Below are 26,354 nucleotides of genomic sequence, written 5' to 3' on the forward strand. Positions count from 1 at the left end.
TGGGGCAGGGGACAGACCAAGTGATGGCCAATGGCTGCACCTTGATGGTGACTGGGACCCACAGACATGCCCTTCGTGCATGCCCACTGACCTCACCTTAGTGTTTGTCATATCTGGCTGCAGACGCAGCCTGGGTAGCAAGAGTACAGTAAAAACCTGGGGGCTTCTCTGTCCCTGTGAGCAGGGGGAGCAGGCACGGGGGCGGGTCTTTGTCTGAGGTGAGATTGCCCTGCTATCCCATCCAGAGAAGGTCTCTCGAGCAGGTAGATGCTCCAACAGGGCAGCTGGAGGGGTGGTGGCTTCTCTCTGAGACTGCCAGTGGGGGCAATGTGTACTTCCCATGAAGGGTGACATAGGATGCCATGAGGGGCTGTGCTGCAGTGGGTGGTAGTGACAGCTGTGCCCCCTTGGTGGTTAGACATATGGATGGGAGCTTGGTGTGTGGCACAGAAACTTACTGGAGTGAACTGCTATGTCTATTCAGAGCTAGCAGTTTTATTAAGTAGTCTTTCTTTCCATTGTTACTGTAAAAACGGTGAATTCTTAGTAGCGCCCTTGCTGGGGGTTAGAACCCACCCCACAGAAGTCTCCTGCCCCCCTGTGCTAGCTCTGTGGCTGACGCCTCTGTGGTCACCTCCACTCTGTGGTCACCTCTGTGGAGTGGAGGTGACCATCGACCCACCGTGGGCACCAGGAAGAGCACGTGAGGTAACGCACGAGACCCAGTGCTCGATGGGGGCGGCACCCGGACGTGTCTCTGTGCTGTCTGCAATCAGGTCACAGGTGGGAGCGTGGCTTGAGGTTTGGAGCTCTCGGATCTCGTGCCCGAACCAGCGCCTGCACAGCTCCATCAGAGATGTCTGAGCCAGGGCAGCCGTGGGGACGCACAGCTCATCAGAGATGTCTGCGCCAGGGCAGCCGTGGGGACGCACAGCTCATCAGAGATGTCTGCGCCAGGGCAGCCGTGGGGACGCACAGCTCATCGGAGATGTCTGAGCCAGGGCAGCCGTGGGGACGCACAGCTCATCGGAGATGTCTGAGCCAGGGCAGCCGTGGGGACGCACAGCTCATCGGAGATGTCTGAGCCAGGGCAGCCGTGGGGACGCACAGCTCATCGGAGATGTCTGAGCCAGGGCAGCCGTGGGGACGCACAGCTCATCGGAGATGTCTGAGCCAGGGCAGCCGTGGGGACGCACAGCTCATCGGAGATGTCTGAGCCAGGGCAGCCGTGGGGACGCACAGCTCATCGGAGATGTCTGAGCCAGGGCAGCCGTGGGGACGCACAGCTCATCGGAGATGTCTGAGCCAGGGAGCCGTGGGGACGCACAGCTCACTCATCAGAGATGTCTGAGCCAGGACAGCCGTGGGGACGCACAGCTCACTCATCAGAGATGTCTGAGCCAGGACAGCCGTGGGGATGCACAGCTCATCAGAGATGTCTGAGCCAGGGCAGCCGTGGGGACGCACAGCTCATCGGAGATGTCTGAGCCAGGGCAGCCGTGGGGACGCACAGCTCATCGGAGATGTCTGAGCCAGGGCAGCCGTGGGGACGCACAGCTCATCAGAGATGTCTGAGCCCGGGCAGCTGTGGGGACGCACAGCTCATCGGAGATGTCTGAGCCAGGGAGCCGTGGGGACGCACAGCTCATCGAAGATGTCTGAGCCCGGGCAGCTGTGGGGACACACAGCGCAGACGTTCCCACTGCCCGTGTGCTTCTGTGTGCTCCTGTCACCCTGACGGTCCCTGCTGTCCCCGAGAGCCCAGGGTGATTGTCACAGGGCTGCGTCTGCTTCTCCACTCTGACCTGGGAGAGGTCTCAGCCATGAGGAGGCGCTGCTCCTGGCCCCACGTGGACTCTGGGTTTTGCCACACAGGCTGAACTGTCATCATTACTCTGACGCCTGAGTGCAAGTCAGTTGTGAGTACAGTCGGCAAAGAGACCGCTGGTGCTGGGCTGTCTGAGCTGACAGCACCTTCCTGAGGACCCGCGACAGGCTTTTGGGGCGTGTCACTTTGGCAGTGACTTGAGTGCCTCCCTTTTGTGTATACAGGTGTCTGCCACCTCCAGACGGAACAGGCTGGGTGCTCCCAGTCTGGCTCGGGTAGGCCAGGCCAGCCAAGACGTGAGGGCACGCGGGGAGTGTGTGTGAGCACATGTATGAGTGTGTGAGCACGTGTATGAGTGTGTGATCACGTGTATGAGTGTGCGAGCACGTGTATGAGTGTGCGTGCACGTGTATGAGTGTGTGTGAGCACATGTATGAGTGTGCGTGCCCATCTGTCCCCTCCCCCCCAGTGGCCTGGCACTTGGTGACGTCCTCAGGCTTGAGTCTGCGTCCTGCCCCCCTCACTGAGCCTGGCTTCCTGGACCGAGATCCCTTCAGAACATGTCCTCGCTGTCGAAGTCCAGCCCCAACCAGGCTGAAAAGCAAGTGTTGCTAAGCGGTTAGTTTTCTGTCCCTGGGTCTGCTGGTGCTGGACACACGAGCCTCCCAGAGCGCCCATTCTGTCTTCCCTTGCGACATGGCTGACGCCAGCATGTCTGAGGAGGGAGCAGGAATTTGTGATGATGGTGGAGGTTGGAGATGTGCCCGTGCATCCAAATGAAGTCTCTCCGCCGTGTGTGGTGTGGGAAAGAAGCCCAGATGCCCGTTTTCTTCCTCACCACCTGCTCCTCTGGGCCTGGCAGCCCGGCCTGGGTCTCAGCTGCCTGTCTGTGCTCACGGCCTCAGCAACCTGGTCTCGGCCCTCCTTGCCCCGCTGCCCACTCTGCTGTGGTCAGGAGTGGGGTGACTGGGATTCCGAGAAGCCACAGTGGACTTTCTGGTGGATTTGGGGGTTGCTCTGAAAGTGGGTCTCCCAGTTCAGGGACACACACACATGGCCGCCCTGGGCGAGTTCAGTGCTGGGACTTCAAGGGGAGGACCTTCTGCATTGCAGCTGCTGAGGGATGGGGTCAGCTGGGCCCTCATCCTTGTTTCTTGGAAGGAAGAGGCTGAAACCAATGTCCTCCCTGAGACAGTGGCCTGGTGGGGTTTTCATTCCTGTGTGATGGACATTTTTGAGTCAGCAAAGAAAAATGCCGTGTTTGCTAAGCACAGAGTGTCTGAGCGGGCCGCTCCGTGGAGGGATGTGCGCTGCTGCTGGTTGGTCACAGCCCTGACTTTCCTGGAAGAGCCTGAGTCCCCTGGCGCTCTGGGCCACTCACCTGTGTTCCAGCTGATGGCTCAGATCGAGACAGGTGTGAGTGCTGGCTGCTCAGCTCCATAAAACAGGCTTCCTGCAGAGCCTGCGGCCAGGGCACAGAACTAAAGACTGGCTCAGGACAGCACTGGATGGGGACTCCCGGGTGGCAGAGGGGGCGGGACTCATTCACAGCTGTGCAGGTGGGGGAGGGGGAAGGGGAGCTACGCTTCCCCATCCGCGGTGTTCCTGCTCAACAGAACCGCGCCTCGGAGGATGGCACATTGCCTTTTCTTGTGATGACTGGACGCCTTCCAGGACTCCCACAGCCGATGCCACATGATAAGGTTCACGCGGAGTCCGCCCGGTAGAAACCCTTAGAATTAGTCAAATCTGTGGACTCTTGTTTTCTGTTCCTTTGGCTTTTAAAACCGTTGTTCCCAGACGAGATCCCCCACCCACTGGACAATGGCAGAGGTCAGATCACTTGGAGAGCAGACGTCTTTCTGGATGTGTGATGGCTAAGGCTGCAGGCCTGTGCGCACATGCCCGCTCACCCACCAGCCTGCCTGCGTGGTCTGTGTGTGGGCCCAGGAGCATTGTGGGAAGCCTGGGACTTCTACGGGCTCTCCCAGGCCTCGGGCCTCTGGAAGCGGGTGCTGTCTGTCTGGTGCACCCGGGCAGCCTGGCTGTCACGGGACCCGTCCTGCTCTGATGGGCAGGGCTGCCCCACTTCTCTGGGCACCCCGTCTGCGGGCTCGCTGACTGACTGGGCTGTGGGCTGTGCCTGTGGTGAGAGGGGTCTGGTGCTCCCAGGGCTTTGAACAAGAAGCTGCAGGCGCACAGCCCGGGACACGCTGAGTGTGTGGTGGACAAGGCCCTTCCTCCCCCCTTCCCTTTCTCTCTGCCTGGCTGGGCTAGCTGACTCCCTGCCCACCGAGAAACTGGGACGGCAGAGAGCTGGTTTAGTCTGCAGACGGGCCCCAGGGACGGCCTCTGGGAAGGTGCTCAGCACTAGTTATGTCTCAGTTGACCAGTCGGGTCAGGACCCTAAACCTTTCTTCCCTGGTCTCTCGTCAGTGACCACGGACACTTTCTAGTGCAGGGGACGCCTCAGCTGTTCCTACGTCTCCCCTGACCTGGGCGGAGGGCTGGGGACACCAGTGTGTGAGCAGAGCCTTGCTCTCCTTGCTGAGAGCAGGTCAGCACAGGAAGTGAGCACAGGAAGTGGCCAGGGTAACGCTCATCCGCATCATGGGGACAGTGCCTGGGCTGCTGCACCTGGCAGTGTGTGTGGTGTCCTCAGACCTGGGGGGTGGCTTCGTGAGCGTGCCAGTCCGCTCACCTGTAATGGTCACTGGAGTTTTTTGGTTATTTCCAACTTTTAATTTAAAAGCTTATCAAAAGACACCCCAGATAATTAGTTCCCACTGTGGAAAAGAAAATAAAGTTTGAATTTCTTAGCAGTAAATAAGAAGAGAGACTTTAATTAGGAGACACAAAGTAACTGTTAGCGGCAGCTTCTAGGCCTCCATCTTTAGGGTGTAGCTGCCAGTGAAGGCCCCCGCCCCCACTCCCCTGCGTGGGGAAAGTTGACAGCCTGTCTACAGTGGCCTCTATGGTAGGAAAAGTGTGCCTGGGTGTTTTCTTTTTAAATCACAGCTCCACTGAGATGTGTACCATACAATCATCCCTTCAAAGTGTGCGCTTCCGTGGTTCTCGGTACATTCACAGTAATGTCACCGTCACTGCTTTCCAGTTTTAGGAGATTTTCTCACCCTGTGCCCACTAGCCGACACTCCCGTCCCTCCCCTGACCCCTGGGGACCCCGTTTGCTTTCTGTGTCTGTGGAAGTGCCTGCTCTGGGCATTGCGTACAGATGGAGTCCCACAGCCTAGGGTCCTCTGTGTGTGGCTGTCACTCAGCATCAAGCTTTCAGGGTTCCCCCGTGTCATTCGTGCACACCTGCATACTATGTCCCCTTTCCTGGCCGAGGAATATTCCACCGTGTGTGTGGACCACACTCAGTGTCTCCATTCGTCCGCTAGTGGGCGTTGGGCTCGCTCCCTCTGTGCCCGTCGTGAGTGGCGCTAATGAGCATTCTTGTACAAGTGTCTGTTGGACACCTGTTCTGGGTCCCTGGGGTCAGTACCTGGGCACACAGTTGGCTTTCTGTATGTTTTGTCCCGTGTGCTCTGACATTTCTGTGTGTGCTTGAAGCATCCCCACCCTACCTCTGTGTGCCCAGTCCCACGGGCACTGTGAGTGTGTCCCCCAGACAGAGGTTGCCCCCGTGGCCCGGTGTTGCCCTGCCTCTGTGTGCCCAGTCCCACAGGCACTGTGAGTGTATCTCCCAGACAGAGCTTGCCCCCCATGGCCTGGGGCTGCCCCTCCTCTGTGTGCCCAGTCCCACAGGCACTGTGAGTATATCTCCCAGACAGAGCTTGCCCACCATGGCCCGGTGCTGCCCCTCCTCTGTGTGCCCAGTCCCACAGGCACTGTGAGTGTGTCCCCCAGACAGAGCTTGCCCCCCATGGCCTGGGGCTGCCCCTCCTCTGTGTGCCCAGTCCCACAGGCACTGTGAGTGTGTCTCCCAGACAGAGCTTGCCCCCCGTGGCCCGGTGTTGCCCTGCCTCTGTGTGCCCAGTCCCACGGGCACTGTGAGTGTGTCCCCCAGACAGAGCTTGCCCCCCGTGGCCCGGTGCTGCCCCTCCTCTGTGTGCCCAGTCCCACGGGCACTGTGAGTGTGTCTCCCAGACAGAGCTTGCCCCCCGTGGCCCGGTGTTGCCCTGCCTCTGTGTGCCCAGTCCCACGGGCACTGTGAGTGTGTCTCCCAGACAGAGCTTGCCCCGCGTGGCCTGGGGCTGCCCCTCCTCTGTGTGCCCAGTCCCACGGGCACTGTGAGTGTGTCTCCCAGACAGAGCTTGCCCCGCGTGGCCTGGGGCTGCCCCTCCTCTGTGTGCCCAGTCCCACGGGCACTGTGAGTGTGTCTCCCAGACAGAGCTTGCCCCCCGTGGCCCGGTGTTGCCCTGCCTCTGTGTGCCCAGTCCCACAGGCACTGTGAGTGTGTCCCCCAGACAGAGCTTGCCCCCCGTGGCCCGGTGTTGCCCTGCCTCTGTGTGCCCAGTCCCACGGGCACTGTGAGCGTGTCTCCCAGACAGAGCTTGCCCCCCGTGGCCCGGTGCTGCCCTGCCTCTGTGTGCCCAGTCCCACGGGCACTGTGAGCGTGTCTCCCAGACAGAGCTTGCCCCCCGTGGCCCGGTGTTGCCCTGCCTCTGTGTGCCCAGTCCCACAGACACTGTGAGCGTGTCTCCCAGACAGAGCTTGCCCCCCGTGGCCTGGGGCTGCCTGCTTCTGTCCTTTAGGATGTCGACATTTTCTGTGAGTCTCTTGGCTCCCTGTCCCCACACAGGGATTCCCGGTGTTCGCCTGATTAGATGCAGGTTCCACCCCAGAATGGGAAGTGAGGGCACCTCCTGGCATCCACATCTGGACTCCCCTTCTTTCCGGGGGACTCCTCCCCAGCTCAGTTGAGAGCCATCCTCTCTCTCTGCTGTGTGGTCACTGTCCCCAGTGTGACAGCAGAGGGGAGACACAAGGCTCTGCAGGTGTCCTTTCCCTTGTTGATGTCCCTGGGTGAGCCTGCATTTGGGTGCCTGCCTGCCCCCACGTCACAGGGGCAGCTGTAGGTCACTCTGTCCCAGCATCCTCCAGCTACGGTCAGCACCGGCCCCTCCCGTTCACGCGTCCACTGATTCAGTCCTGTGAGTTGTAAATAAATGTATGTACACCTGTTTATTTTTGGAATGGACTCCTGGATTCTTGTTTTTTCAGTGCTGTATAATTACTATTCCTTATTATCTTAATGCTCAAACTGCCCCAGATCTCCCAGGGAGCCCTTCTAAGCAGACAAGTCCCAAGGCTCATCCTGCCCCTTCTGCCCCAGCCGGTTGGCCATTTCTCCCAGGAGCCTGTTTCTTTTTGAGGGCAAGGGTGTTAAAGACCAAGGGCTGGGCACAGGGATGGGTGGGCAGGGCCACTCGGGTCCTGCAGCCCTGTGAGCTGACGGAGCTGTGGGCACTGTCAGTCACGCACACGCTCCTGCACATGCTGTTGTTGGGGAAATCTTGCATTGAGACCGATACCTTCTGTTCCGTTCGTCCCCACAGCCTCTCTGGCCGCCCTCTCCTGCGTCTGCACCAACGTCCCCCCTGTGAGGACTCTGCTGTGAGGGCTGCACACACTCACTGGGGTGCTCAGTTCATACTCTGCCTGAACTGGCTCAGAAGTGCCCCCTGCCACAACCCCGGAGAGGCCGTGCCCTGCTCCCCCGCCCTGCCCTGGACGGAGGGTGCCGTGCTCAGGGGTCCGGAGAGGCCATGCACTGCTCCCCCGCCCTGCCCTGGATGGAGGGTCTCTGCACTGCTCCCCCGCCCTGCCCTGGACGGAGGGTCCCTGCACTGCTCCCCCGCCCTGCCCTGGACGGATGGTCCCTGCACAGGGGTCTGGAGAGGCCGTGCACTGCTCCCCCGCCCTGCCCTGGACAGAGGGTCCCTGCCCTGCTCCCCCGCCCTGCCCTGGATGGAGGGTGCCCTGCTCAGGGGTCCGGAGAGGCCATGCACTGCTCCCCTGCCCTGCCCTGGACGGAGGGTCTCTGCACAGGGGTCTGGAGAGGCCGTGCACTGCTCCCCCGCCCTGCCTTGGACGGAGGGTCCCTGCACAGGGGTCTGGAGAGGCCGTGCACTGCTCCCCCGCCCTGCCCTGGATGGAGGGTCTCTGCACTGCTCCCCCGCCCTGCCCTGGATAGAGGGTCCCTGCACAGGGGTCTGGAGAGGCCGTGCACTGCTCCCCCGCCCTGCCCTGGACGGAGGGTCCCTGCACTGCTCCCCCGCCCTGCCCTGGATGGAGGGTCTCTGCACAGGGGTCTGGAGAGGCCAATCACTGCTCCCCCGCCCTGCCCTGGACGGAGGGTCTCTGCACAGGGGCTGGAGAGGCCGTGCACTGCTCCCCCACCCTGCCCTGGACGGAGGGTCTCTGCACAGGGGTCTGGAGAGGCCGTGCACTGCTCCCCCGCCCTGCCCTGGACGGAGGGTCTCTGCACAGGGGTCTGGAGAGGCCAATCACTGCTCCCCCGCCCTGCCCTGGACAGAGGGTCTCTGCACAGGGGTCTGGAGAGGCCGTGCACTGCTCCCCCGCCCTGCCCTGGACAGAGGGTCTCTGCACAGGGGTCTGGAGAGGCCGTGCACTGCTCCCCCGCCCTGCCCTGGACGGAGGGTCTCTGCACTGCTCCCCCGCCCTGCCCTGGATGGAGGGTCTCTGCACTGCTCCCCCGCCCTGCCCTGGACGGAGGGTCCCTGCACAGGGGCCCGGAGAGGCCGTGCACTGCTCCCCCGCCCTGCCCTGGACAGAGGGTCTCTGTTCAGGGGAGGTTTAGTGAGCCCAGCACCCCACTCCTGGAATAGGTAGCTCTCACAGCTGCCCCATGAGTGCTCTGACCAGTGTGATGCCACAACCTGTGCTGACAGCCAGCCTGCTAGAGTCACACTCCTGCTCAGAGACAGAGCAGTGGTCAGATGCCTCAGATGCTGCCACATCGGCAGCTGCGTTCAGACGCTGGCCTCTGAGGTCTCTCAGGAGGGGAGGGGGCGAGCCCTGCTGTGCTGGGGACACCTGTCCTTTGCGAGGAAGCAGTGATTCTGTGGCTGAAGCTCTGAGGGCCACCCCCACCTCCTGCCCTCACCCTCACCACCCCTACCCAGGAGGGAATTGCTCAGAAAGAATCTAGAATCCACACACGCAGTTTACTGACAAATGCAGAACATTGCTGGCAACCCGTAGCTGTTATTTCTTTACATTTTAATGGGAACTGTTTACATGGTCATGTCATTGTTCCCACTGTCACCACACGTACCAGGGCATGTTGCTGGGCCATCCTCGGTGTCACTCCACACTGACATAGTGCAGAGACACTGTGAGCAAACACAGCCCCCAGATGGGCATCTCAGAGATGTGGCCGACCTGTCCCTGGAGAAGAGTCCCCTCGCCCAGGCAACCTGGCACACAAGCGTCACTCACCAGGTGTGGGCAGGGCGGCCACCGGAGACCGAGCAGGTGTGGGAGCTCAGACGTGGAGGTGGGCACAGTGACCCATAGACCAGTCTCCAGGCCCCTTTTCCCAGAGTGGCAGGTTCACAGCTGAGACACTCCATCCAGAGTGCCCTCCTGTTGCTCTCAGTGGCCACCCTCAGAAGTGCCCTCTGCTGTGAGGTGCAGTTTGTGCAGAGAGGACGCGAGGGCCATGCCGGTCATCCTGGGGCCTACCATTGGGAACATGGTGGGTGGGCACAGCTCTGCGCTGGAGCCATGTGGCAGTGGGAGCTGGTGGTGTGCCCAAGCCTGACGGTGCTGAGGCCCAGGGAGGCCCCCGTGGTGCTCTGACCGGCCCTGTGCCCCTGGCCCAGGAGCAGTGCTGAGGCCCAGGGAGGCCCCCTTGGTGCCCTGACCGGCCCTGTGCCCCTGGCCCAGGAGCGGTGCTGAGTCGCTGGAGCAGCTCGCTGTCTAGGCCGCGCTGCTGAACTTCACCTCTGGCTGCTCCGCGCCGTCTGGGATGACTGCCTTGAGGGCCGAGTGGCAGAAGCGGTTCAGAGCCGACATGTTTGTTTTCTGCGCGATGTACAGCCTCAGCTTGTCCCTGAAGGTCTCCCCGAGGAAGCTGTAGATGAGGGGGTTCAGGCAGCTGTTGGAGAAGGCCGCGAGGTTGACGATGTGGCCGGTGAGGGGGTAGGCGTGGCGGAAGGACTGCTGGCAGGGCGCGGCCCCTGGCTGGGTGCGCCGCAGCAGGTGCACGCTGATGAAGACGTTCTCGGGCAGCCAGCAGACGAAGAAGACGAGGACCACGGCCAGGATCATCCGCAGGGCCTTCTGCCGGCGGGGGCGCAGGCCCCGGTGTCGGTGGGCCGTGACCAGCGCCCGCACGATGAGCGAGTAGCAGAGGCCGATGATGGCGAAGGGGATGACGAAGCCCAGGGTGACCTCCAGCCACTGGATCTCCTTGACGTCCGCGAAGCAGAAGCAGACGTCCCCCGTGTGCTGCAGGTGCACCGCGGTGAAGGGCACCAGCGTGGCGGAGACCGAGGCCATCCAGATGAGGCCACAGCTGAGCCTGGCGTGCTGCTTGGTGCGGAAGAGGCTGCAGCGCATGGCCCTCGCCAGCGCCAGGTAGCGGTCGAAGCTCATCCAGGTGAGGAAGAAGACGCTGCTGTACATGTTGATCTGCAGGAAGAGGGACATGAAGGTGCACAGCACGGCGATGTCGTAGTACTGCTCGTCCAGGTTGAACACCTCGATCAGGGAGTCGGCCACCAGGATGAGGTCCGCCGCCGCCAGGTTGATGAAGTACAGGTCGGGGACGGTCATCTTCTCCCGGAAGCTGATGTTCACCACCAGGATCAGCAGGTTCCCCACGAAGCCGATGGGGAAGAGGAAGACGGTGTAGAGGCAGGACAGGAAGAGCCCGATGGCATACTGCTGGTGTGCCGAGAGCTCGCCTGTCTGGTTCGCCAGCGCCCGGCCGGCCAGGCTATGGGACAGGTTGAGGGCCGCTGGGGTGCCGTTGTAGGCGGTGGTGCTCATCTCCATGCCGAAGACGGGCTCTGGAGAACTCACACCCGTACCTTCACACGCGTGACCTTCAGGATCTGCCGCGGGGCTCCCGGAAGCCCGTGCTGAACAGCAAGCCCGTCCTTAGGAAGAAAGCTGCTGCCTTTGGAAGTGAGCCGGACATTTGTCCAGGTGGAGCCGGTCCCCAGCAGCCCTTGCAGCAGCAGGGTTTGCTTTGCACAGAGAGCGTGGGGGATGAGGTGAGCGTCCACTCCACGTAGCCCCGGCCCGTGCTCCGCCACCTGCCCGACACCCCTCTGCAGGGAACCTGGAGAAACAGAGGGATAGGTCGTCATTGACACTCAGACGCCAGGCCAGGTGGCCGCAGAGCTACGGGGCGGCACCTGCGTGTGCCGGGAAGGGCCACCCTGGAGGGACCGCGGTCGCTGACGGGGGGCAGAGTTAAATGTAGAAACTGCCTGTTTCCTCCCCACGGGCTCCCGGAGACGCAGAGTCCGTGTCGCAGACGGACGTGAGTCTTCCTCACCCCTGGCTGCCCGTGTATTTAATTGTCGAATGGCTGCTGGTGGCCACGGGGACGGGAAAGCCGCTGCGTCAGGAGGGGAAAGGAGGTCCTCTCAGCGGCTGTGGGGGGAGGACTGCGCGGGGAGGGGGAGCCAGCGCCCGACGCCCTCGGAAGACCAGGGCAGGACCTGTTCCTGACCCCAGTGATCGAGGAAATCGAGCTTCTTTGCTCATTCTAGTACTAAGCTTAGATCCTGAAATGAAAATGTTTTCATAATGTGGCAAAAAAAGACTAAGGAATAAAAAATGGTAATTGTCTTATGAAGTACTATTGATATTTTAATATTTTGACAAATATTGTCAAACCTAATATATTTTTGTAGTGCTGTTTGTAGCCTAGAAACTCGGTAACCGGGAAGGGGAAAGGAAGCCGTCCTCGCGGCTTGCTTCTGCGGGGCTGCGTCCGCGCTGCTCACCCCGGACGGGCGCTGCTCTGCTGGACGGGGCCTCTGCCCTGCTGCTTGTCACCATGCTCCCAGTTCCGTGTGGCCTCAGCCAGGGGCACATGTGTGCTGAGGCGTCTGGGTCTTCACAGTGGGGAGGGTGCCCCTGGCCGTGAGGACTTCCCGCAGGCACGGGACGGCCCTGCCCAGGAGGGAGCCAGCCGTGGGACAGCAGCACAGGGGTCAGAAGCCCAGGGCCCGGCGACTGGACAGGTCGCATGGCAGTGGATTTGATTTGGTTTTTAAGAGTTTTCTTTTCACCCCATGAGGTCATTAGTAACTATTTTTGAAGTGCTGCCAAACCAGACTGGACGGTTACTGACCAGTGGCTGTGGCTTGAGAATACCACTTTAAAAAAAAAAGGAAAAGACTGATCATGACCGGGGTGATTATTCTAACATGTTCAATACCCTTTGCTTAGCTGGGGTGGATAAATTTGACTTGAGTAGCATTTTGTTTAAAGCCTCTGTATTTTATTTCTCTGTAAAAACTGCCCAGACCCTTTGTTGTGCTCTGGAAAGTTCTAGACTGGCCACATTTAGAGGAAAACTTAGAGGTGAGAGAACACACAGTTCCGCCTGGTCTTGTGCCCATAGTGGCTACACAGGCTGCAAGGGAGGACCTCCGTCTGCGTCCCTCCCTTCTCTCCAAGTGGCTGGAGTCTCTGGTCCGTGACGAGTGTTATCCGCGGTCTCATGGGAAGATGCAGGGACTCAGGGTTAAACCCTCTGCTGACCCGGCATCCTTGTGAGAACTGACCGCAGGTGTTTTGTGTCAGATGCCCACTGCTTGTCCAGATCTAGAGAAGTACGACCGCATTTCTGTCCGCTCCACTAGGCGTGTGCCTCCACGCAGGAGCATGACCGTCTGCACTTCCTGGGCTGGGCGGGCGTTTTTGCTGGAAGAGGACAAGGGCTGTGCCCGAGGGCAGAGCGGGTGGCCTTGCTGCCCACAGCGCACAGTGTGGACACCGCATCGTGGGCACGCAGCGCGAGGCGAGCCTGCCGCTCCGCCTCCCTTCTCCAGCCACGCCGCATGTGAGAGCTGAGCCAGGTCCCCCCTGAGAGCGCGGCTGAGCCCGCGGTGCCATCTCCCCGAGTCTGCGTCTGCACCCTCTGCCGCACGGTGCTGGCAGGGCCCGAAGGCAGAGCCAGGAACCCCGACACACTCACCTGGGCTGCACGGGTGTCCCAGCCTGCTGTCCTCCCGGGCTCACGGCGGGCTGGCTGGGTGGATGGAGGCATGCTGGGGCCTTCCTGGGCGTGGAGACTTGCCTGTCATTGTCACTGGGAGCCGGCCCTCCCCAGCAGCAGCAGCAGCAGCAGCAGCAGCAGCACAGGGAGCAGGGGGAGCTGGCTTTATAGGCTTCCCGGTGCCCCTCCTGCTCTGGGCGCTGCTGCGTCCCTAGAAGGCCAGTGTTAACCATTTTTTTGCTGGTCTTTTTTCTCCCACTCTGGCAGTGAGCTCCGTCACACTGATGGAAGTTTCCAGTTCAACTGCTTTCTTCACCCAGTGATAGAATTGTTTTTAAGTTTGAAGGCATTGTAAGTAGGTCTTTTTTATCATTTAGGTAATAACCTACCATCATTTGTTGAAACTTTAAATATTCTTGCTTGTTTTAGCAACTGAGTGGACTTAAAACTAAACACTAAGTTTTCTCAGGTTAGAGAATAGCATGTAGAGACTTTAACCTAGGAGTTTCAGGAATTCACAGAAAGAAACTGAAACCCAAGAAATAGCAGGTATCTGACAAGTAAATTAGAAACTAGAGTCACTTTTCTGCCCCCAACGTTAGCCCTGTTTCAGCTCCCCCCGTCCTTTGCTCCGGAGGCCACCTGCGTGCACCTGCCTTGCAGGTATTGGTGACAGACCTCAGAGGCTTCCCACCGAGCCCCTGTTGCCCACTGCCTGCCTGTGTGGTCAGGATAAACTTAGTCCCGGTTCCTGGCGCCCACCTCCTGCTGGTCAGCACTGTACCGCCGGCCTGGATGAGGGCTCAGAGCCCGGGCAGAGGGCCGAGGCTCCCAGACGTCCCGGCCGCGTGCGGCTCAGGACCGCAGGGACCGCAGGGACCGCGGGGCCCACGTGCAGGCTGCTCGCCAAGTCGCACAGTTTCACAAACAGTACATTTTAACGGATCTCGTGCTTTCTCCTCGGAGTCTTTTTTTACCTTTTCAGTTTGTTGAAACCGTGGGGTTGAACTCTGAGTGATCTTTTGTATTCCTGAATAAGCAGGTTGCTCCCTTCCCGGGGACAAGGTCATTCCCAGCTTGAAGTCAGGGCTCCCGGAGGGGCCCGGGCTCGAGGGGCGTGGGAGCACCTCAGGGCTCGAGGGGCGTGGGAGCACCTCAGGGCCCGCAGGCCTGGTGGCCAGAGTGGGTGCCACGAGCTTCCTGTTTTGTATGAGTCACTTGCAGAGGAGCTTGGAGATGTTCTGAGTGATAACAACTACTATCTTTCAGAGATATGTTTGGGAAATACACACATTTTTCAACAGAGAATTCTGAATAAATTTTTTATGGAAAAACACCACGTTCAGGGTTCCTTCCAGCTCTAGAATTCCAGCCATGGTCCTAGCGCGTCAGCCTCCTAAACATCTGAGTGACGCGGGGCGTGAGCAGGGTGCCGAGATTCCAGACATGCTCTGGCCAGCTGCACACAAGTTGGCTTCAGTTCCGACAGGACTGAGCCACCGTTTTGAAAGAAATGAGCCATGAGAAAGTCCAGCTTCCTCATCAGCTAAATAAATAAGATGAAGTCCTGACCTTAAATAGTCAAACATGTCACTTAAAAATAGCCGCTCATGCCTGACCAAGCAGTGGTGCAGCGGATAGAGCGTCGACCGATGAAGAGGACTCAGGTTCAAAACCCCAAGGTTGCCAGCTTGAGCGTGGGGTCGCTGGCTTGAGCGTGGGATTACAGACATGACCCCATGGTCACTGGCTTGAGCAATGGGTCACTTGCTCTGCTGTAGCCTCCCCCCTCCCCACGGTCAAGGCACATATGAGAAAGCAATCAGTGAACAACTAAAGTGCTGCAATGAAAAACTGATGCTTCTCATCTCTCCCTTCGTGTGTGTGTGTGTGTCTCTCTCTCTCTCTCTCTCTCTTTCTCTCAATAACAGTCGCTCACCACTGGCACGCCCTGGCCTGTCCCACTGCCACCCCGGTGGCAGCTCTGGAGTAGCTGCCGTATCTTTGTGTTTGCTGCTGGGTCTGCTCTGAGACCGCGGTGCTGTGGCTGGTCCCCCAGGTTTGTGCTTTGGCTTATACTTCGCTGAACGGGGCTGCCGGGTCTCGGGCCCCTCCATCTCTCCCTGGGTGGCCAGTGACTCGTCAGCCCGCACAGCAGTGTTAGCGTGCAGTACAGGACCCTTGTTGCAGGGGGTTCAGTCCAGTGAAACCTGGTTCCGTTGGCATGAATGCACACAGCGGCACACTCCAGGCTCTGCCCTGGGGAGGATCACCGAGTTCCCAGGGGGGGAGTGTGGGTGGAATGTTCTGAATGTCAGGCTGAAGATCAGGGTCCTTGTCCCAGCCCACGTTACAGGATCTGCAAGCTGTGTCCTCAGGGAGAGGCGAGGCTCAGGAGCCACAGGAAATGGCCTCCCCCTCTCCCAGTCAGATCTGATTTGTGCCTTTACAGTTAAGTTTTCTCGCCCCCGTTCTCCAGGACCGAAGGGTCCTCCCATGCTGAAGAGCCCGCTCCTGCCTGTTCTTGGTTCCCTGTCGGCTGCACCGCTTTCTCTTGGCTCTGTGCTCAGTGTGTCTGGTCTGCGCAGGGTGAGGGGTCACTGGACCGGGGTCCCTCGGTGCACCTGGTGGCTGGGGTCATAGAGCCTGGATGTGCTGGCTGTCGGCCCCCCACCCGTCGGTCCATTCCAGTCAGCAGTGCCTCGTGTGGGGCTCAGTGTAAAGAAAGAACCCCCCCCCCCCCGCCAAAGGGAAAATGTTTGAGAGCATACCTTTCCATTCTTTTTTTTTTTAATATTTTATTTATTGATTTTTTAGAGAGAGAAGAGTGAGAGAGAGAGAGACAGAGAGAGAGAGAAGGGGGAGGAGCAGGAAGCATCAACTCCCATATGTGCCTTGACCAGGCAAGCCCAATACCTTTCCATTCTTGCAGTTGGTTTTGAAAGTTACTTCTTTAGCTGAAATACGTACTTAGAAACTCTGGGATCCGTTCTCCAGGCTCAGCTTGCACGTCTGCTGTCCCGTTCCTGGAGTCAGCCGTTCCCGGGCGGCCTGCGTGCCCGTGAGCTGGCAGTCACCTTCACTTCTGAAACTGCCAAGTTGTTGGCATCTGCTGTTGTGTTTTTATAAGTTAGCTTAGGCCCTCTGCTTCCAGCCATGCATGAGATGCGGAGGGCAGCTCGCACTCTTGCTGTAAATTGTTAAGTCAGATAAAACACAGGAGACAATGGTTTCAGACATTGGAGCGATAGACAGCCGGGAGCTCTGTGCCACCTGGGCCTGTCCCAGCCCTGGAGAGGAAGGGGCCACCTCGCAGAAGAGCTCCTGAGATCAGTGGCCGTCCCTGGAGCCTTGGGCTGAGTCTGTGAGTCTGTGCTCACACAGCATGAAGATGCTTCTGGCGGGGCCGAGCCGTGGTGCGACCTGCTGTGAGCAGGGCAACCCAGAGCTTACAGGAGGCTGGCCCGAGATTCAGGTCCGTCAGCTGGACAGCAGGACACTCTGAGGCCCCAGAACAGGGAGGCGACAGCAAAGCCTAACGGCAGCTCAGAAGGACCACGCTGCCCCACAGGCCGCCTGCCGCATGGGCGTCAGGAGACTCACAGTTCAGTTGCGAGCCGGGAGCCTCTGCACCCAGCCTGACAAAGCGTGACTCTGTCGTGTGAAGAAGTGGCTCCACACGTCCACCCAGCTGCTGCTGGTCCGCGCTGGACCATCCTGGCGGGGGGGGCGTCCTTGCCACCAGGCCTCAGCCTGACACAGCGTGACTGTCGTGTGAAGAAGGGAGGGCGTCCTCGCCACCAGGCCCCAGCCTGACACAGCGTGACTGTCGTGTGAAGAAGGGAGGGCGTCCTCGCCACCAGGCCCCAGCCTGACAATGCGTGACTGTCGTGTGAAGAAGGGAGGGCGTCCTCGCCACCAGGCCCCAGCCTGACACAGCGTGACTGTCGTGTGAAGAAGGGAGGGCGTCCTCGCCACCAGGCCCCAGCCTGACACAGCGTGACTGTCGTGTGAAGAAGTGAGGGCGTCCTCGCCACCAGGCCCCAGTCTGACACAGCGTGACTGTCGTGTGAAAAAGGGAGGGCGTCCTCGCCACCAGGCCCCAGCCTGTCCCACTCCTGCTCAGCCCGCGCAGGCACGCGGGGTGCAGACTCGCTCCTGCTCATGCCTCACGGGAGGCTTTGTGGGTGTGTGAGTGAATGAAGGAGAGCGCATGGGAGCTGTGGGGGCCTTTCCATGTGTGTGTAGGTGTCTGGTAGATGTGTGGGTTTGGGTTTTGGTTTTTTTAGTGAGAGGCAAGAAGGAAGAGAGATAAGAAGCAGAAACTCATAGTTGGGGCACTCTAGTTGTTCATGGATAGCTTCTCATATGGACCTTGTTGAGGGGTGGGGAGGCTACCTGAGCCAGTGACCCCTTGCTCAAGCAGGTGACCTTGGGCATGAAGCCAGCGCCCATGGGATCATGTCGATGATCTCACACTCAAACTAGTGACCCCGCACTCAAGCTGGCAACCTTGGGGTTTTGAACCTGGGACCTCAGCGTCCCAGGTCAACACTCTTTATCCACCGTGCCACCACTGGCCAAGCAGGAAGCATTTGTATTTTAACGTATGTTACAGAGCCACTTAAATGACTGAGATCCAAATCCTTCTTCAACAGAAATAATGCAGACACACAAATGTGGAAACAGTGTGCATGCAGAGGCACACCCTTGTCTGTAGTTTTCAGGCTGATATTAACATAGACAGCCCAGACAGGGGAATACTGTTCAGCGGTGAAAAGGCACAAGCTGCCAAGCCGTGAAAAGACGTGGAAGAACCCAAAATGCACACAGCCAAGTCACAAGCCCGTCTGACAAGGCGACACGCCGTGTGATTCCACCTCTGACGCTGGACTGGGAGGGTGGGGGTGGGGGTAGGCAAGTGGAGAACAGAGTCAGGGCTGCGAGTACCTGTGTGACATTGGGCTGGTGGACATGTATCACTGCACATCAGTCTGAACCTGTGGAAGTACAGCACCGAGGGTGGCCACGTGCAGCTCTGGACTCTGGGTGACAGTGCGGGCTCACGGACCACCACAGACGCACCATCTGGTGGAGGTGCCAGTACTGGGGAGTCTGCATGTCGGGGCAGGAAGTACCTGGGGATTCTCCCAATTCCTCTTAATTTTATTGTGAACCTAAAAATCCTCTGATAAGGTCGTCTTTTTTTGTGTGTGACAGAGACAGAAAGATGGACAGGGACAGACAGACAGACAGGAAGGGAGAGAGATGAGAAGCATCAGTTCTTTGTTGTGGCACCTTAGTTCATTGATTGATTTCTCATATGTGCCTTGACCATGACCCCTTGCTCAAGCCAGCGACCTTGGGCTCAAGCTGGTGAACCTTGCTCAAACCAGATGAGCCCGCGCTCAAGCTGGTGACCTCGGATTTCGAACCCAGGTCTTCCACGTCCCAGTCCAACGCTCTATGTACTGCACTACTGCCTAGTCAGGCGATAAAGTCATAATTTTTTTTAAAAAAAAGAAGCTCTGAAGGCAGGTCTCGCAGAGCCAGAGAGACGCTGTTTCTGGCTTTTCTCTTCTCTGTTCAACCAAGTCAGTTTCAAAATATTGTAAATGCAGTGGGAATGACGAGTGTATTTTGGAGTAAGACTGGCTGCTGAACCTTGTGTTTCCACATGTCCTCTGTCCTGGCCCTCCTGCAGATGCGGTCACACCCCCAGGTGGGCTTCCGGGGCAGAGCTCCTCCCTGGCCAGCCTGGAGCACCCGGGAAGGGGGGGGGCGGGGGGGCGGGGGGGGCAGCGTCAGATCCGCAGTGATGGCGGCAGCCTGCGTGGGTCTTGGCCTGGTTGATGTGCCCAAACCCCAGGCCCTGGGAATCAACCAGCGAAGGCGTTAAAGACGAGATTCTAAGGTGGGCGTGAGCTTATGTGAAGAATGTCTTTATCTTCAAGATTTCTTCTTTGTCAGGGCGGAGGGCGGTGCCAGCGGCAGCGGACGACGCGTGGGTCCCTGTCACCGTTGAGAACATTGCCACCCACTCTCGCCTGGGCTGCACCAGCTTCCCCCACGTTCACCGCGTCCCAGACTCGCAGGGTGTCAGTGCTGGTTTGGGTCAAGGTGTCGTACTTTTGCACAGATCGGCTTGAATGCCAGGAAGCTCGTCTCTAGTAAGTGCTTCCTAAGCAGTCCCATCAGCTCTCCTCTGGCAGACCGGAGTTTCGGCAGGTGCCTGGTGCCCCCTCCCTGCCAGAAAGGCATCCGCTCGAGTCCGGCTGCCCCCAGCAGGCAGGACTCGCCTCAGCTCCCTACCCGCTGTAAGGAGAAGCCACCACGGGCCTCTCCTCTGTGGCAGCTCCGGGAGAGCCGCCCGGGGAGTGTCCGCAGTGCCAGCCTGCAGGGCTGGTGCAGCAGCAGGGTGGCCAGGGCGTTCACACAGCCCTCCCCCCCCAGCACCAGCTCCGCCAGGCTCATGAGCAGCTCGTCCCTGGGGAAGCCGATGTCCTGCTGCAGCTTCAGCCGGGCCCGCCGCAGGAGCGCCGCGTTGTAGAGGAGACAGCAGGTGAACGTGGTCAGGGCGATGGCCAGCACTGCTGGGTGGGCAGAGCCCGGGCCCCTCTGGGGTGGGGCGGCCCGCCGGGTTCGTCGAATGACCAGCAGGGCAAAGAACGCCAGCTCCAGGATGAGCGCAAGCCCAAAGCCCAGGCTGACCTTCACGATTTCGTACTCGGGCCAGGCGGTCAGCGGGTCCAGCTGGCACAGGATGGTTCTGTGCAGCTCCCCGGACGTGCCCAGCAGGACCACCACGGCCAGGGAGCTGCAGAGGGCGCAGGCTGCAAGGGCAGCCAGGCCCAGCGCGGGCCCCCGGGCCCCTGTGGTCGCCGGGCGCAAGCAGGACGGGGGGCCCTGCGGCAGGAACACGAGCGTGGCCAGCTGCACGTACTGACCGTTGAAGTAGCAGAGGTTGGACAGGAAGGAGAGGGCCGTGCAGCGCAGGTGGGTGGTGGCCAGGTAGTCGGGGCGGCTGGCGGCGGAGAGCGAGAGCAGTGTCCCCAGCAGGTTGGTGACGGTGAGGTCTAAGAGGAGGGCGTCCAGGCCCCCTAGCCTGGCGCGGCCCCGTAGGAAGGTGCTCAGGTTGAAGAGTCCAGCCACCAAGCTCAGCGGGACAAACAGGGCCACGTAGATGTGCACGCACCTGGCGATGACGCTCTGCGCTGCAATGACGTCCTCCACGGCCGGGAAGACACGGCTCGGGTACTGCACCCAGGACATGTTGTGGGAGGCCATCTAGGGCAGTGTGGCTGCAACAATACCGCAGGGTTACCAGGGTCCCGTGGCTGGGTCACCCTCTGCTGGGGGTCCACCGCCCCCCACACCCCTGAGCATTATGGCTCAGAAGCTGAGACCCGTCCCAGCGCGCATGGTGTCTAGGTGCTGCCCGGAGTGTGTGTAGAGGCCTTGCCCCCCCCCAGGGCTTGTTGAGGGATTGGTGGGGGTGGGGTTCTAGGTGCCCCTCCAGGCTTGTTGAGGGATTGGTGGGGTGGGGTTCTAGGTGCCCCCCACAGGCTTGGTGGGGGCTTGGTGGGGTGGGGTTCTAGGTGCCCCCCACAGGCTTGGTGAGGGATTGGTGGGGGTGGGGTTCTAGGTGCCCCCCTGTGGGATTGGTGAGGGATTGGTGGGGTGGGGTTCTAGGTGCCCCCCTGCAGGCTTGGTGGGGGATTGGTGGGGTGGGGTTCTAGGTGCCCACAGGCTTGGTGGGGGATTGGTGGGGTGGGGTTCTAGGTGCCCCCCACAGGCTTGGTGAGGGATTGGTGGGGGTGGGGTTCTAGGTGCCCCCCCCGCAGGCTTGGTGGGGGTGGGGTTCCAGGACCCGGACTGCGAGCCCGTCCGGTGCGCCTGCTCCTTTCAGTCGGGCCTCTGCTGCGTGAGGGAACAGCTGGACCCCCGTTGCTGGGGGCTGGGCAGAGTCCAGTTTGCACGCATTGTCAGCTTCAGACCCAGAGAGATTCTGACCGACTGGCCGTGCGAGGGAGGCGCCCGTGGGGGTGGTGTTGCAGCTGAGCTGGGGCGTCCCGGTCCAGGGCGGACAGGCGCATACTTCGCGGCCCGTCTTGTCCCACAGCACTCAGGTCCTCGCCGTGGAGACGTCCCTGCTCCCTTAGATCTGAACTGAGGGGCAGGTGAGACTGGGCCATAGCTTTGCTGTTGATCAGAGAAAACGGAAGCCTGGATAGGAGGCTTAACTTTAAGGGAATGCTCAGAGGTGGCCCGACCCACAGCTCCTTCATCTGGGCTGCTGGGCAGCGGCGGTTCCGTGTCTGGTGGTCTGTAAGGGGCGCGAGGGCCCGTCCAGTGTTGAAGTGCGTTTTTGCTTTAGGCAGGCTGGCTGAGTCACACAGTGACCACAGATCACAAACACGTAATTCATAGGTAGCAGAAGTGAAAGGCCTTTCTTCCCGACATGACAACAAGAAGGGTTTGGCCACGTGTGCGTCACACACACAGACTGACCTCGTCGTGGGCTCTCCTCACTGAATTGTGGGAAATGACATTGGGGCCAGAGTGGCCATCCCAGGGGATGACCTCGAGCCTTTGGACTGGGCCAAACCTGATGGCCTCACAGTTGTATGTCAAGTGAACGGAGCCTAGCACGAGGGACTTCTGTCTGAGGATGGCAGACAGTCAGCGGCCGTTGGTGGCGGAGAGCAGCCCAGCTCGTTGGCACAGTGGGAACCTGCCCTCCTCTCGTGCCACGTCCTTCCCCCGTCCCCAGAGCACCCGGTCTCCTCCGAGTCGGGGCCTGGGTCGTGTCTGCCCGGATCTGTGCTCCCACCTTGCACGTTGGTCCCAGTGACAAAGACTGACAGCGTCACAGGCAGCGCCTGGTCGCCGTGCACCGTGGGCTGTGGCTGTGTGTGCGTTGCTGGCACAGAGCCGCTCCTGCCCCATGGCCCGCGGGGGCCGGGGACCTCGTGCTCCAGGTGCTCTGGGCACTCACGCTGACGTTTCCCAGCTGCCGGCGCCCGTGGCGGTGAGCAATGGCCCGGACACCAGGCGACAGCGAAATGAAGAGTAGTGACTGGGCCAGAGGAAGTGACTCGTGACGTCTCATTAATTACAGCAAATTGGAAGAAGGCTTTTGTGAACATTCACAGCCAGTCAGGAAATAGCATCGGGCTGCCCCGGAACCCTGCAGCAGCCAGAGCTGCAGGCGCCTCCTGGGGCATCCACATTAGCCACCCTGCCTGTGGCGGTCAGCTCTGCCATCTGATGTGTCCAGGTGCTGGTCACCTGGCCAGTGGAGGGAAGCATGTGTCCCAACCTGGCCTCAAGGCTCTCGCCTTTCTCCAGAGACGAGTTGGGGGCCTTTCTGGGGTGGAGGAGGTCCAGCTATCCTGTCTCCCCTCCCCTAGCTCCCCACCCCCCAGTCGTGAGCCTCATGGCTCCACAGATGGGACTGGTGTTCTGGCGGAAACCTCCTGGCCACACACGGGCTCCCTAACCTCTGGGCTCTCAGCCCCCCTAGATAGTGGGTGCCAGGACGAGCATGCTGACCCAGGGTAGGTCCCGGGCACGGCTGCTGGCCCAGGGTAGGTCCCGGGTGCGGTGGGCACCGGGCGCGGCTGCTGGCCCAGGGTGGGCACCGGGCGCGGCTGCTGACCCAGGGTAGGTCCCGGGTGCGGTGGGCACCGGGCGCGGCTGCTGGCCCGGGGTGGGCACTGGGCGCGGCTGCGGCAGGGCTCAGCTTTCTGCTTGCCTTGCACACCTGGCCCTGCTGTGGCCTCTTCCACCCATGCAGCCGGGCCCCTCAGAGGTGGGGTGACGCCCGGGGGTGGGCTTGGCCAGCACCTCATCTGCTGTGCCAGCCACCACTTTTGGGTTTTATTTGGAAAGGTAACATAACAAAACATGGAAGACGTTCCTTGTGAAACTGGCTCCAGTCCTGGCTCTTCACTCCAGCTCTCACCCCCGATTCCTGGCTCCTTCATGACCGGGGCTTCTCTTTGGCTTCGACAGACTCCCCTCCGGCCCCCAGCGAGGGGCAGGCAGCGCACAGAGACGAGGTTGAGATGGGCTCTCGGAAGTCGGGGCCTTAGTGTTCCCCACGTGCCAGGCCCTGTGGAAGCACTTCCTGTGAGAAATCCACCCAGACTTGAGGGTTGCCCCCACGAGGCAGTGCAGCTGGAAGCCACCTTGCAGCTGTGGCAGCTCAGTCACCAAGCCCAGTTCCACACAAAGCAAATGACGGTGTCCAGGAGGCCCAGGGACCTAGGCACTTTAAAATTCACACACAGTAAAACGTACTGGTCTGAGTGTGTCCCACACATGCCTCTGGTTGTGGAAACGCCAGCGCCTCCGCCCTGAGCCCGGCACACGGCCTCCTGTCCCCGTGCTCGGCTCCCCCAGGGTCCACACGAGGGGCCCTGGGTCTGGAGCTGTTCTCTCGGCGTCCTGCACGGAGACTTGCCCGTGACAGGTGGGCCTGAGCCTCAGTACCCAGCAGACTGGACGGTGTGGATGTACCAGTCAGTTTATCTGTCTGTCCTGTGAGTGACGTCTGGGTCGTTTCCAGGTCTGGGCTGTTATAAATGAAGCTGCTTCAAGTATTTGCACACCGCTCTTACGTGACAGTGTCTCCTTTTCTCGGGTCCACACAAGAGGGGCGTTGTTGGCTCCTGCGTACGTGTGTGTGCTTCCCAGTGTGCACAGCCGTGCGGCGTGTGTCCCTCCCGACCAGCCCTCTGGGCCTGTGCTGTGCACGCCAGCAGGGGCTCTTACCCGAGGCTCGGGCCCGCCCGTGGCTCCTCTGGTGCCGATTGCAGGCCAAGATCCAGGGCATCTGGGGCCTCCCCTGAGCCACGCAGGGGGGCTGCCAGCGTCCGGCCCCAGGCTCCCCGGGGGTTCCCAGCAGGAGTGCTGAGATTCTGTGTTCCTTGCGGCAGCTCTGGGCTGCGGCTCCTCGGTCTTTCAGGACAGGTCTAAGGGAGCGTGGCCCCTTCCCCGGGACTGCTTCCCGCACTTAGAGGGCCTGGAGAGCGGTGGGCCCCGTGAGGGGTGGAGGCACGGGGGAGGGACGGCGTACAGGTGTGCCCCGCCCGGACCCGGGCCAGGCCCTGTCCCCTGGGCCCTCCACTGTCTGGGACGGGCCTGTGTGTCCGTGGTCGAGCGTTGCATCCAGGGAGCTGTGCCCCTTCCAGTGTTCCTCGTGCCTCCACAGTTGTGTTGTCATCAGGAGGGGCGGGTGACTGCCTGGTGCTGAGACAGCAGCTCACTCAGAACTCCCCCTCTGGACCTTTGTCCTGTGGTTTGTCCTCATGGTTCCTTTCCAGTCCTGTGCTGGACCTCAGGCTCACAGGTGGTGGGTTTTGTGCAAACAGCGGTAACCCTGAGAGGTCAGGATTCTCCTTAGCGACTCTGACGTGTCCTCCACTGCTGGACGGGTGCAATGGACCCTCCCCGCCAAGACCCCCTGGACACCCTGCGTCTCCGACTCGGGCCCCGGGGGCTGTCGCCCTCACTCCTTCACCTGAGGGTCCTCAGCACACGGCCCGGGCTGGGTTTGCCGCTGTGCCACCCACTCGTAGTGAAGTGGATGCGGGCGTGGTGACCGCATGGAGCACTCCCACTCAGCTGGCGGGAGTCCCGGGGACAGGGCCGTGGGCGGGGCAGCCAGCTTCCTGGGCACCAGCCCTTCCTTATAGCCAGCGCTCCCACCCCCACCCCTGGTCCCTGGCTGGACTCGGCTCTGTTAGCGCCTCTGGTCTTGGCTGTGTAAATGTTTTCAGTCCTCCCGGAGACCAGGAGCCAAACCTGATGAGTCACCACGTCAGCCATATGTGGCTGGCCCTGCGCCCTCCAGTCCTGGCGGGCTTCCTGGCCCTGCAGTGTGGGGCGTGACCTGGATGGAGGTCACGGTTGTGTCTGGTGCTTGTCTCGGTGTCACGGACAGCGGCTCGCCCATGACGTGCTAAGCAGTGTGGGACTGTGTGGATTACACACAGCCTGTTCGCCGTTTGAGTGATTTGAATTTCTTCCAAGTTTGGGCTCCATGCATCCCCACCCCATAGCCTCAGGTCTGATGCCCTGAACGCAGGGCACCCATCTGTGCCCTCCTTGTCACCTCTCTGCAGTCGTGCCCGAGGGTGAGAGCAGTGGTGTAAGTCACCTGCCACAGGTGACAAACCTTTTCTGGCCCTGTATTCGTGAGACAGAGCTAGGGCTACTGGTCACCCTTCCTGAGTGAGGACCCGAGCTGGCTGCCTGGGACCACCCTGCAGCACAAACTGACTGCGTCTCAGGGCTCAGGGCTCCCCCAGCCACCATTAAATACCACAAATAGAGCGGAGGGGCGCGGGGCAGGGGTGGGGCCGCTGCGTCCTGCGGACCACGCTCACCTGGGCTCCCTGCGCCGTCCTGTGAGGGGTCTCCCAGGCCTGTCTCTTCTGCTTCCAGTCTCGGCCTCTCTCAGCGGCTCTGTGCCCGGGGAAGGCTGGCAGGCGCGGAAACCTTACAGTTTCGTAAGGAAAACAGGGATTCGGCCTTAATTCAAACCACACACTGTATTTTAAGCAGAGTATGGTCTTGCCACGTGACCCAGAGGCGTTCAGACGGACCCGGGAGGGAGGTCGCTGCGCGGAGACAGGAAAGGCAGTCCCTCCCAGAGAGCGGGCCCCTGTCTGAACTAAAATAGGACCTCACACCCCACCCAGCACACAGAAGAAGGGCTCACAACCTGTCTAGCCACGCACAGCCCCCTGGACGCTCCCCGAGCACACCACCCAGTACACGGGAGAAGGGCTCACAACCTGTCTAGCCACGCACAGCCCCCTGGACGCTCCCCGAGCACACCACCCAGCACACGGGAGAAGGGCTCACAACCTGTCTAGCCACGCACAGTCCCCCAGACGCTCCCCGAGCACACCAGCTCCAGGGCCCCCACTGGCGCCACCCGGACCAGGGCTCTGCCCGCTGCTGTTCACAAGGGGTGGAGGTCGGGGCACTGGCATCCTGAACTCAGGACTGGGAGGCTCCTCCCCACCCCGGCCCTGCAGGCCTGTGCCCAGCACCCTGCTGTGTGGTCGCCTGGAGGACCGTTGGGAAGCAGGTCCCCTGCATCTGGTCACCAGCACATCCTCTCCGCACCTGGCAGGAGGCCGGGCACTGGGCAGGTAAGGCTTTTGGAGGCAGTCACGAGGACAGGGTCAGTGAAGTCCCAAGCAGCGGGGAAACGGGGCACAGCCCAGAGCCCTCGGTCCCTGGAGGAGGGAGGCCCTGCCAGGCGGAGCCACGAGCTCCCACGGTGGCTTGCTCCGGCTGGCTGGGAACTTGGAGTGCGATCGATTCCCCTTG

General features: G+C 60.7%; 2 protein-coding genes across 3 annotated transcripts in view; one reads left to right on the forward strand and one right to left on the reverse strand.

Annotated features, from left to right (window-relative positions):
• C4H7orf50 (chromosome 4 C7orf50 homolog) overlaps window positions 1-26,354 on the forward strand; it is a 97,069-nt gene that overhangs the window by 22,127 nt on the left and 48,588 nt on the right. The window lies entirely within an intron of this gene.
• GPER1 (G protein-coupled estrogen receptor 1) lies at window positions 9,019-13,137 on the reverse strand. The gene is made up of 2 exons (XM_066277679.1): window positions 12,984-13,137; window positions 9,019-11,111 (listed from the first exon to the last, which is right to left on the reverse strand). The coding sequence occupies exon 2, from the start codon at window positions 10,820-10,822 to the stop codon at window positions 9,743-9,745; it is 1,080 nt and encodes a 359-aa protein (XP_066133776.1). The 5' UTR covers window positions 10,823-11,111; window positions 12,984-13,137; the 3' UTR covers window positions 9,019-9,742.

Source organism: Saccopteryx bilineata, chromosome 4 (assembly GCF_036850765.1).
Source record: "Saccopteryx bilineata isolate mSacBil1 chromosome 4, mSacBil1_pri_phased_curated, whole genome shotgun sequence".
Classification (NCBI taxonomy): domain Eukaryota; kingdom Metazoa; phylum Chordata; class Mammalia; order Chiroptera; family Emballonuridae; genus Saccopteryx; species Saccopteryx bilineata.